General features: G+C 34.7%; 1 protein-coding gene across 12 annotated transcripts in view; it reads left to right on the top strand.

Annotated features, from left to right (window-relative positions):
- Dennd1a (DENN domain containing 1A) overlaps positions 1 to 12733 on the top strand; it is a 517467-nt gene that overhangs the window by 113972 nt on the left and 390762 nt on the right. For 10 of the 12 annotated variants that reach the window (XM_021723518.3, XM_021723517.3, XM_040286285.2 and 7 more), the window contains one exon: positions 11277 to 11320. The exons of the other annotated variants lie outside the window; for them this stretch is intronic. In XM_021723518.3, the coding sequence (XP_021579193.2) occupies positions 11277 to 11320 (44 nt within the window). The remainder of the gene's footprint in view (positions 1 to 11276; positions 11321 to 12733) is intronic. 12 annotated transcript variants of the gene reach the window in all.

Below are 12733 nucleotides of genomic sequence, written 5' to 3'. Positions count from 1 at the left end.
CAGAAATAATAGCATGTTTGTATACTGATGAGAAAGATCCAATAGAGAGGTAAAATTAATTTTTTTCATTATTGGTTGTTCAAAATATTACAAAGCTCTAATTAAAAGGGAGAGTTGATGGAGATATATGGGAATTGTTAAGAGGGGATGGGATCTTTCTTCACAAATGGATAACAGTGCCCTTTGTAAGGGCCAAGGCCAGTTATTCTCATAATAGGATGAAGGCAGAGTCTATAGGGAGGGGGACTGGATGGGTATAGGTGGTAGAAAGGGTCCTGTGGGAGTTCTCTTCTGATTGCTCTGTTTTCCCAGTGAAATGGCAAATAAGATAATAGCAGATGAGGATAAAGAGCATTGGAGGTTTGAGGGGAGAGGAGAAAATATGAAATAGCCACTGAAAAGAGCAAGAGGATAAATGAGGGAAGGAAAATGTGGTATGGTTAGCCGAGTTGTACTAAACCCCACTTCTGGTTGATAATCATGAATTATTAAGATCGTTTATGTGAGATTGTTTTGTTCAGCCACAGTCAGCTACAGGGGTGCAGTTGAGCAGCTGGATTTAATGAGGATTGGAGGTTGACCAAGTAAAGATGACAAAGTGAGAGGCACAAGGGAGCTGAGGATATATATAAGGGAATAGCTATAACAATAGAATGTAAACTGGGCTGGGAGGACAGTGTAGACTGGAGACAGATGAAGGCAGTGGAAGGGCTGGTAGAGTGTAAATCCCTATGAGACTGAAGAGAACAGAGAATGGATCAGCAAGTGACCAGGAGAGGTCATGACTAGAGACTGAGATGCTTAAAATTGTGATTACTGAGGGGGGTTTAGAATAGATAACAGTAGAGTTTAGTGTTTGGCTATGAGAGTTGAGGTTGGATAGAGGATAGGATTTTGGGTGGATAGGAGGCCAAGGAATGAAGAGTTTGGGGATTTGGTAGGATCGTTTATGTGAGTGGCAAAACCCGTAAGATGTGGTGGGAGTTGTGTAAAGTGAGTCTGAGTGTGCCAGGATCTATATCACTGAAGGAAGGAGGAGTAACCTTGGGATTAGTAGATGACAGCAAAGCAGAGCAGGGAGAGGGAATGGTCTGGTGACCTGAGGTTAAAATCTGGGGTTTTAGAGAAGAGGAAGAGAGGATGGTCTGGAAGTGGCAACAAGGAAGAGTCCACCTATTCCACCCCCAGGTCAGGGGGGAGGAGGGCAGATAAGAAACATCACCACTTGAGAGGGCTCCAGAGGAGCCCATTTTTACTTGGGTCCCAGTAAGAATGTAAGAATGAGAAGGGAATTTATGCAGGAGAGGCTGAGAATTTGCTGCTGGCTCACCACAAGTGCCAGAAAACAAGTGTTGTGGGCTGAAGGCAGTGTGTGTGAGGGTGCAGTGTTGTGCTGTTCCTTTGGCGACCTCATTTAAAATTCATTTTGCTTTTGATGGAGGACATGGTTCTTTGTCTTTTAATTTTTTAAAAAGTGCTAGTGTGGGGCTAGGGTTGTGGCTCAGTGGTAGAGCACTTGCCTAGCATGTGTGAGGCACTGGGTTCGATTCTCAGCACTACATATAAATAAATAAAATAAAAGTCCATTGACAACTAAAAAATATTTTTTAAAAAGTGCTAGTGTGATTGAATGTTAAGTCGTATAAGACTGTACAGTTGGCCAAAGGTATAAATTGTTATGCCTTAAGCACATCTTTTGAAAAGGTCTGATTGGGATTCTGGGAAGAGGAGAAAGATGACAAGAACTTGTCAGGTTTTGTGGGAAAGTGAAGTGATTAGACTAATTAGACTTGGAGATTAATAATTAAGAAATGGAGAGGAAATTGGGTAGGTTGTCTTAATGGTGAGGCTAAGGACTCTAGACCAGCTTTACAACATAAAGGTCTTGAAACATGAAAAGTGGTATAGGTCCTGTAAATTTTTAATGTAGAATTACCATATGATCCAACATTCCACTAGTGGCATATACCCAAAATAAGTGGAAACAGGAACTTGAACAGATTTATGTATGCCCATATAAGCAGACCAATAAACAATAGGTGAAAGGTTAAAATCACTCAAGTATCCATTGATGGAATAATGGATAAACAGTATGGCATATACATAAATGGAATTTTATTCGGCTTTAAAAAGGAACAACATTCTGACACATGTTGCAACATGGAGGAACCTTGAAGACATTATGCCAAGTGATGTAAGTCCATCACAAGGGGACAAATGCTGTATGATTCCACTTTGATGAGGTTTCTATATAAATTATATAGAAACAGAACACAGATGGTGTTTGCCAGGGGCTGGGAGGAGGGGATAATTAAGAGGTGGCATTTAATGGGTTTAAAGTCTCAGTTGGGGAAGATGAAAGGTTCTGGAGATAGATTGGTGGTGATTGTTGCATAACAGTGTGAATTACTTAATGTCACAGTGCCATGCACTGGAAGTTAGTTCAAGTGGTAAATTTTATGTCATTATTTTGACACAGTTTAAAAAAGTGATATTTAGTATGTTAATCACTTCTGATAATATAGAGGTAGTAGGCAACAATATGCCTGAGAGAGAGAGGCAAAATTTTGGTAAAAGAAAATTTTCTCTTGACAGGCACAGTGTGTTTCACTTGTGGAGATGTCAGCTTTTATCTATGCTATATGCACTAGGTTGGTCTTAGCACTAGGGTTCTGAGTATGGTTTAGAGGAACTAGGAAACACATTTTCTTAAGGAGGAAAATATTTTTTCTCTGTTCTTATTTACTGTTTAATTTTTTTCATGGGTGATACAAAGATAACATCTAGCCTTCAAAATTATCCTGTTTTTAATGAGTTCATCTTCTAAATATTGTGTTCACTAGTTGGGTGTTAGTTACTTTGTAGTCATTTTATTTATATCCTGAACTTGGCAAAGGAATTTAAATAAAGGAATTGGAAAGCTCTCATTCATAATCTGCTAAGGCCTATTTCATGACAACATGTTTTAGTTATTTGTCCAGATGTATTCTTATTGTTGAGTCACAATAATGACTAGAAGACAGATCAACATGAAGACATAAATAAATAAAGCCAAAAAAGAAAGCCAGTGTTGGATTCTTTGGATTCTGATGGATCCAGGCTGAATCCTAGCTCTGTTACTTAACTGTGAATTTGCTCTTAGTAAGCTTCACTTTCCTTATTTATAAAATATTAATACATCTTCTTACCTGGTAGGGTTGTTGTGATTAAAGAAAGCAAGTAAAACCACTTATGGTAATATCTGGTATATTGAGGCATTCAGTAAATGGTAGCTGGTAGTGGTATAATTCTCACTGAAAATGTTAAAATGTTTACTGGACCTCTGTGGGTGAAACCCAGTCTGCAAACCTAGAAAGCAAAGATATTAGCAGAAAGGTCCTTCAATTTCTACATATTCACCTCAGGGTTTCTGTAAATCTGGGAGAATCCCTAATGCATCTGATGTTTTCAGATCATTAGCAAACAGATGCCAGGAGGCAAAAAATAAACTGTAGTTTAAAGACTTTGGAGCCGCTGACAAAGTAAGGAAAATCAGTTTCTGATAAAGTTATAACATTTCTAAGTGAGTAATAGAAGGCAATGGGAAATTTTAATTGAGTTTATAAAAGTTTATTTCAGGAACACCCATATTTCCAATTTGAGGCACACCTATCCATCTGTAGCCATTTAATTTATAGTGCTTGCTTATTTCTCCATTGGGGTTAATAACATAACAACTAATATTTATTGTGTGCTTACCACATTCCAATGTGATATTTAGGAAGCCTATAGCATTCAAAGTCTTGTTTTCAATTGGATGTTTTGAAATTGGCCTTTTATCCCCTTGGAGAAACAGTGTATTTAATGAGTTTATTTTATTCTGTTATACTTCAGATATTTGTTGGGTATTTATAATAGGTAAGACATTTTGTAGGAGGCAAAGCTAAGAAAAACACGGGACCTGGCCTCACAAAATTCTCCTCTTTATACTGTATACTGTTAAGAAGTAAGTATAGTGCATCCTGGAATGAACTTCTAGTAACCCTTCTCTGCCAGCTCTTCCCAAAAGCTTTTTTCCTGTCTGGACAAGGCTAAGTGCTCCTCTGTTAATCCTGTGGAAGAGCTGAGCAAGTCTTATGGTAACGACTTGTTTAATTCTGTGTTTTCCAATTAGGGTTAGCTAGACTGCAAACTCCTGGAGGTCAGGAGACTGTGGCTTATTCATCAGCTGGGCCAGCCACATCAAGTGTTTGAACCATGATTGAATACTAATTTTATAACTTTAGACAAGTTTGAAAAGTCCTAGACAAACCTCTTGATTTCTTTGTGTTAAAGTTGTTGCAATGGTCCTGATAGCATAGCTTTCATGAAAGTAAAAACAGAAATTTTTATTAATGCTGATCACAGCACTGGCACATAGTGGGTACTCCATCAATAGCTTAATATTTAAATCAGTAATTAAGTCATCTCTTTTCACCAAATTTGACAGATGTGATATATCTATTTATGAAGACCATATGCAGTGATGTCACCTTTGTAATACATAAAGGGCACAGCTGTCATTTAGGTTAACTCTAAAGTAATTATTCACATTTTTGGCATAAAAATGTGACACTTAGGTTGCTCATTCAGAAAGATAGACTAGGGCTGGGGTCTAGCTCAGTTTTAGACCACCTGCCTTAGGCCCTGACCCAGGTTTCAATCCTCAGTATGGCAAAATAAAATGAAAAGATGGGTTAAAGTGAATCCTAGATCATAGAAACATTATATGAAGCCTGATACTAAAGCCATTAAACCAACTTCATCTATGTGTTTTCTATCATTTTGATTCGTTTTAGGAATTAGTTCTAAACTCTTAACTAATTTAAAAAGCTCCTAAATATTAGAATTTAAATAGTAATAAAAATTGAAAGCTAAGATATGCAGTAGGGAGAAGGCAAACTTGTTCTTTTGGCATCTCCACTCCACCCTGTTTAGCATACATTTACCCTCTTTTCCATTTTAAAGCCCTTTTTGGAATTTCACTTATGTTTTGCTTTTTGGGAACACATGACATAAATTTGGTTAAGGATCATAGTTATATTCCTTTTGTAGATAGTTATGAAAAAATTTCAAATTATTGGTAGGCAGTGGCATTTTCTTGGTAAAATCCATCAGCACTCTCCAGAAGGAAATTTGAAACTCTAGATTTTACTATATAATGTCAATGGACTCATTATTTGTAGAACAGCTGATGCATTTAGGACTTGTTTTTTCACTTAATTGCTAACTGTACAACATTCATAACTCCAACAACTGAAAACAATAGGTCAGTATCTGTTGTTTATGCATAAATAGTCACATCGTAGCAGGCTATGTAGAAAGGCAGAATATGTTAGTCGGAGGAGGAATGGGGCATGTGAATGGTCCCATTGCTTGCCATACCAAGGTGGGTTTTGCTCTTTTCCTTCAAAAATACTCTTTGTGCTTTTATTATAGGTGTAGATGGTCAACTGTTTCTATGTTATCAGGCTGGCTACTGTTGAAATAGTATTTAATTGTATTTTAAATTCCAATGTTAGGGAGGGGGATGCCAGAACAGAATTGTGGTTTAAAATTGGGATGATGAGTCCTAATTAGAATAAATTATAATCCAAGTGTATATAATGTGTCAAAATACACTATTATCATGTATATCTAAAAAGACCAAATAAAAAATTATCTTAAAGTTGAGATGATAACAATGTTTTTCTATCTTACAGTTTCATGATTCAGAGTTAATATATGGAATAGATTTTTTTAAAGTTACAGATTCCTTTATATACTGAAACCAAGTAAATGTTTATTTAAAGTTCTTAAAAATGATTTTTTCCTAATTTGTGAGTTAGACTCCTTTGAAATTTTAATGGTAAATCTGCATTTTAAAACCAGTAACTTAAAAAAATAGTAATTTTTAATTTAGAAATGTTTGAAAAACAAAGTCTTTTTGTTTCATCACCAAGAAAAACCTGTTGATTTTTAAAAAATATGTAAAATATTTGAAGCAGTCCTCTTAAAATACGCTATTTTTAATAAGTAAATTTTAACTATCATAAAAGGAATAATTTACTAGAATAATTGTATTCAGTTAAATTGCTGAGCTAATAATTCAGATATTTTACAATATGAAGTAAATGAAGCTGAATTTTTTTGTAACTTTAATAGGTTTAATAGGCAGTGTCCTTGAAGTTCTTTATTTAGCTCAGTCCAGTTTGTAGTCACACTATCAGGAAACTTTAATTATGCATTATGCAACATTTTAAAAAAACTTTTCCTTGCAGATTAAAAGAAAGTTTATTTCTGAATGTGTTTTGGGAAAGATTGAGTTGGTCTTCACAAGATAGCACAACTTCTTAACCATTTTCTGAGTCTACATTTTTTATGTGTGAATCTGGAAAATGCCATTAATGAAAGAATAGTGTAGTGGTCTATTATCCTGTTTGCAGCATATTCCCATCTTCTCATCTGGAAAATTAAATCTGATTACAGCTTGGATTAACATTTAGAGTTGTGGGAAGAGGAAGGTAGTATCTTAAACTCCATGAAATTGAACAATGAGATTATATCATTTATAGCTAATATTAAAGTCCTACTTTTTTAAAGAGCAGATTTTTAAAATTATGAATTTAAAAGTGTTAAGTATCTTGTTTCTTATAGACTGAAATATCTTAGAGATAATGTAATGTTTTCTGCCTTGATACTTGACATGTTAAAAGTGAAAGCAGTGTGGATTTCCATGTTAACTGCTACATTGGCAGCTTCTCTTAAATTTTCTAAAGAAGCTCCAGTTATAGAAGTTACTGATATTTGGCCAATATGCAGTTATTACTAATTTCAAACAAACAAAGTCAGTATATTTTTAAATCAATTAAATAATATGTCATGAATTAACTCTTCAAGTAGAGTCATTTGTGTGATGGAGAGGGAAATGGGGAAATAATTTGGTCGTGTGTGTGTGTGTGTGTGTGTGTGTGTGTGTGTGTGTGTATTCATTACTAGTTACTGATGTGCAAACGAGCCCTCATATTATAACTATGGTGCTTTTATGAATTATTTTGTATTTCTGTTGTAAAAGATCTGTCTACCACGTTTTCTAGGAACTTTAAGCCTAAGGCAGAACTCAAGGATTTTGGAGCCTGTGTAAAATAATTTATAGCACCTTTCTAGTAAGTCTTGCCCAAACTCTTATTCTATTAATTAAACATCCTGTGGCAATCTGGTATATCTTAAAGATTTAAAAGTATGTATGAAAGACTAGAAAGCATAGACCATTGAGATGGAATAAAATTAGCCTTTCTTAAAAAAAAAAAAAAGAAATAAGACATCTTTGTTCCATGTTTCCCCTGATGTGAAGATGTAGTCTTTATGCATGGTTATATTCTCTGCCTGAATGAGATTGTGCTGTTGGGAGTCCTATCTTGTGAAATGTCTTGTTTAAAATATGGAAATGCTTCTTGTGGTCCTCAGGTGAGTAGTGCACATATGTTTCAATGGGGACAACCTTGTAGATGGCAATGATGCTGGGAGAGGTAGGACCCATTACATTGACATAATGTGAAATCTCTTTAAGAGCCAACTGCCTCTTTTAGGGCTGTTTAGTAAAAGGTATGTGGACTCTATCATGTATTGTTGGCAAGATATTTTAAATGCTATATTTGCTGTTGAAAAATATTTTCCTGGGAAATGATGAAATTGATTTTTAAGTTTGTAAGAAACTATGATTTAAATTAGGAGAAAGTTGCTGAGAGGGGAGGATAAGGATAGAAGAGTGTTCTGTGTACCACTCTATTATGTTCTTAATTTTCTGTCAGCAAGACAATTCTTAGGAAAAAGCCTGACATATGCTGATAACTCTGTTCTTACTGCCAATTGCCTAAGCAAATTGTTGTATTACTTTCTTCCATGGAAGTACTCTCATCTGCAGATTTTTGTGTTGAAAGTTAGCTGTTTGGTGACACTGCATTTGGCGATGAGCATACGAATGTGAGAAGGTGTTTTGGAACATTAGCAATTATAGTATTGGATGGTGGATAAAGAAATAGATACATAAATATTAGACCAATGCAGTTTTCCAGTATATGTTATTTTCCATATAAAGATATAGAACATTTCATAAAATGTTCCCAGACCGTTTAAAACTCAAAGAAATGCAGCTGACGCAATGAAATACATAGAGTACTTGTAAAAACATACAGACACGCAAGTGGATTGCTGCCAGACAGAAAATTTAAAGGCGGTTTGCTTAACTGCAGGGTGCTAGGTTTTGTACATGTGCCATGCTGAAACTGTTAGTAAGGCGGGTGTTGTGTTGCTTGAGAAAAGCAGATTGTATTTGGACCTTTTTAACTCAGATGTTTCCAATGCCGATATTTTGGTGACATTATGGCATTGTGATCAACTCAATGTGAAACAACATTTCAACCTCCTGTGCAAAATAGAGATTTTTAGGAAAACTCAAATAAATTGTTTGCAGTCTCTGTGTTAATTTTTATAAAATGGCTTTCATAGTTTTATTAACTATCGGACTGGATCTTTGAGCTAATTGAATGGAACTTTATAGGGTGGACGTTAGTTTTTAAAAGCATTGCTTTTTTTTTTTTTAAGTACGGTTTTAAAGAATATTAAAGTCCCTTGAGTTTTGCTTTTTATAAGCCTCAGGGACTTTAAAGAGAAGTAAACAAAAGTTTTATGCTTGAATTGTAGTAAATAATCATGCATATGTTATCTTGAAACCTTATTCTGTTAAAATTTGGTACTCTTACTTGAGGGATAGCCTTAGAACAGTTGAAGGAGTTTAATTGATGGTGTTTATTTCCCTGTCATTGAGGTAGTGGTTAGGATGATATGGTTGGTATGGCCTATATATTGGCATGCTATCACCATCTTTACCATCAGTGTGTTAAAATAGGTAGGTTTTTCTTTTTGTCCATTCCTTCTTCTTTTCAATTCTATTATGTGTATTTATGAATAAAATAATTTTAAAGTGACAAGTCTGATGTTAATATAGTTTCTTTTTAACAGAGTTGATTGAAAAGTTTTAAGAACCTTCTCCCACCCATGAATAAGAAACTTACTTTTTTAAAATTAAAGAATATACCACAAATGCTAGTTCCTAATTTTATCTTTTCACAAAACAGTGATAGAAAAATAAGACTTTGGTTTTATTTCTGTCTGTGTTTTGTGGTTCCTAAGAAGCATAGACTACTGCAAGAAAGAGAACATGATATTACATATTTATATAGGAGTCATATCTGTATGAAATTTTTTACTTGAAAAGTGTTAACCACATGAGAATTGGAAGAAAAAGAATAAGCCTTAGATGATTTTGTGGTTTTTCCAACCTCTATTTTATTGTATCCCTCAATGACTTAGAGCTACATATTTTTGGTCTCTGGATCAAATTTTAAGTTGTTTGTGTATGTTAGGAATTAAAGCCCTAATGTTTTAAGGTCCTTTCCTTCTCCGTCTTCCCTGTGGTATACTTTTAGAGGTTTGTTGCGCAATAGACTGTCCTCTGTATCCTGCTAGCTATTTCTTCTTTGTAGAGTACAGGTTAAGCATCAGTAATCTGGAAATCAGAAATGCTCCAAATTTCAGATTTCAGATTTTTGGATTAGGGATGCTCAACCACTGAAGTCTGTGCAAATATTCTAAAAATCAGAAAAACTTAAAATCTGTAACACTTCTGGTCTGAAGCATTTCCAGGTAAGGGATACTCATTCTGTAGTTTTCTTGTCACACTGTTGGCACCATCTGGTTTCCTGTCTCATAGGAACTGAATCCTTGTGTGGTTTCAATCCTTCTGGCTAATGATAAGCAATAGCTTCTTCATCTGGCCCACCAGAGTAGCCTTGAATGGTACTTAGGGGGCATTACTCTAGAATTCTGTTAGTCTCCATCAAGACATGTCATGAGTCCCTTGCTAATAGTTGAAGTTGAGTATAAAAAGAGAAATTGATCCCCAGTCTTTAAGCCAACCAGAAGATACCCAAGAGCCAAAATGATCTACAAATAGATTGAACTTTTTTGCTCCACCCATTTTGGGAAACTATTTTTGGTGTGATTTTTGTATCTCTCCACTTTTGTTATTAGAATTGGAAATTTAAAAAATAACATCCATTGGCTGTAATGACTTGAAAATTGATGTATTCTAGAATTTAAATGTAGTAAGCAAATAGGCCCTTCCTTTTTTCTCGATTCTTCACCAAGTAATCATTAACTGTGCTTTTGTATTATGATTTGGAAGCATTTAACTTTTACATGGATTCACTTTCCCAGAAAAGTAAATCAGTGTTATAAATTGGTGTTTTAGAAGTGAAAAGTGAGTAGTATATTGTGAGATCACTGTTAGATGGGAGACCCTTACACACTGAGCTTTTGCATAAGATTTTTTGCATTGATACATAGTTTCCCACATAGGTATTATTCTGATCACTCCCCTTAATGTGTTTTTGAAGAACCAAATCTTTTTATTAGAAAAGTTCGAATGTTTTCATAATCAATAGTAAATGGAGTGCTAATAGCTTTTAATTAATACAGTTCTGTATTGACTTACAGACATGGAATTGGATTATCTAGCCATGATGATTTAAGAATTAGGTGATACCTTTAGTAATTTCATTCTAAATAGATGTTCAAACCTGTGTATTTTTATAGTTTCTTAGCAAGTATAATTATGTCAGACAGAACATTTCTCATATCATGAGATTTGATTACATTGACAAGCTGAAAGTGTTCTGTTTTTAAAGAAAACTTGGTTTACTTTTATCTGTATTTTTATAAGAGTTCATATGTGCTTGGGAGAGGATATGTTTTATTTTCTAAAAGCACTGAGTTTTGCATTTCTTCCTTGAAAGAATTCTCTCATTTTCCCCTTCTCCCCAATCTGAAGGTGGGTGCTCAAACCAATAAGCCAACATCGTAACAATGAAATGGAGACAACTGATTATAGAAGAAAAGTCAAACAGGTTTAAGACTCATTTTCTCTGGAAAAATATATTGAGGGCAATTTGCAGCTGGCAAGATTTTTGCATTAGGTAATAGTCTAAAGTTAACAGTAGCATCAGGTCTTTAAAATTTTTCCTTTTTATATTTCTGGAGGAGGGTAATGGAAGTGCCTTGCCGAGCCCTTCCTTGTGCTCATCAACATAGCAGCCTCAGCTGCCCCCCTTGGATCCCCTGCCAGGGCTGCTATCATCTTCTGATCAAATATTAATGTGTGATCCTCTGCTTGCTCACTAATCCAAAGCCAATTAATATTATCTGTCAATTATTTACAGATCCTGAGGTGCAGAGGCAATTCCCGGAGGACTACAGTGACCAGGTTCGGAATGCGTAATTAATTTTTTACATGACAAAATTTATTTCAGAGTTGTTCAACATATTATTACTGTTCTTTTTACTGAAAGAGATAAATGAATTTTTAGAAGGGAAGAAAAGCAGTAATTAGGAACCAAAGACAAAAAGTAGAAAATTGAAGTAGGATTTGAAAATATTAGTGCTAGATTTGGGTGTTTCCTTTAGAGGGGGAAATGTACAGAAACTCAGCGTGAAAATTTATCACAAATTTCACGTTTTACTTTGAGGTATGTCACAATCTGCAGTTCATTAGGAAATCCTTTTTGGATTGCCTGTGAACTTTTTCCCTCCGTTTTAATACTATTTAAGCAGTCAAGAAGCAGTATAACCAAAAGGAGAGTGAAGTTATAACATTTACTGGAATCTGAAATGGATGATGAAACTGTCAGTTACAGTAGCAACTGGAAGAAGATGATACATATGCTATGCAGGAATTGTCTTAGGGTGAAGATGATTCTGATGATGGGAGTGAAAGTTCAGTTTGGCCACTTGGTTCTGCCATCTCAAAATTCTAGCATTCTTAAAACAGAATGGAGTGGAAGGAACTATTTTACTCATGAAATTAGTGCTGAAGTTCTGCTATCACTCTACTTTTTATAATAAATTCCATGTTAAACATTCAGGATCCCATTTTCTTTTCTCCTTTTTTTATATTTATTTTTTAGGTGTAGATGGACACACAACAATACCTTTATTTTTATGTGGTGCTGAGGATCGAACCTGGGTCCTGCCTATGCTAGGCGAGCGCTCTATTGCTGAGCCACAATCCCAGCCCCCAGGATCCCATTTTCTACATTGAGAAATATTGAAGATGTTTTGCAGCTCTATTTGGCACCTTACATTTTTAGTTCAAATGTACAATTTGATATACTTTTAAAAGCATTTTTTAGATAAAAGAATCTCACAACTTTATAAAACCTTTCACATGAACGCTATTGTACACAATCAAAGTGTGTTTTTGAAGCACATTCATTTATTTTTCTATTAACAGTCATTAAAAGAGGGAAAGCATAATGGAATAGAAATATATACTACAGTAGAAATAACACCTTTGCATTATGGTCTGTCATATAGAAAGCAGTGTATCTGATACATCTTTATGAACACAAGGATCATAATGGGATTAGTAATATAACTGGATAAACAAGAGGTTGTGTAATGAGATTTTATAGTTTAAGAACCTAAGAGGACTGGTCTGGTTTGCTTTGTATTTTCTCTCCAAACTAAAATAAGATTGTTAAAAATCTTAAAAACTTCCCATTCTACCTCTGGCTTCATCTTTCACCAGGAGAGTTAAATTTTTATCTTGCTTTAAATTTCCATAGGATTAAGTTTTTTGGGTTTAAACTACAGAATTAGAAGATTATAGAATCTTTTC

Source organism: Ictidomys tridecemlineatus, chromosome 4 (genome assembly GCF_052094955.1).
Source record: "Ictidomys tridecemlineatus isolate mIctTri1 chromosome 4, mIctTri1.hap1, whole genome shotgun sequence".
NCBI classification, from domain to species: domain Eukaryota; kingdom Metazoa; phylum Chordata; class Mammalia; order Rodentia; family Sciuridae; genus Ictidomys; species Ictidomys tridecemlineatus.
Note: the sequence above shows the minus strand (reverse complement) of the source record. Positions and strands in the feature narration are given on the sequence as shown.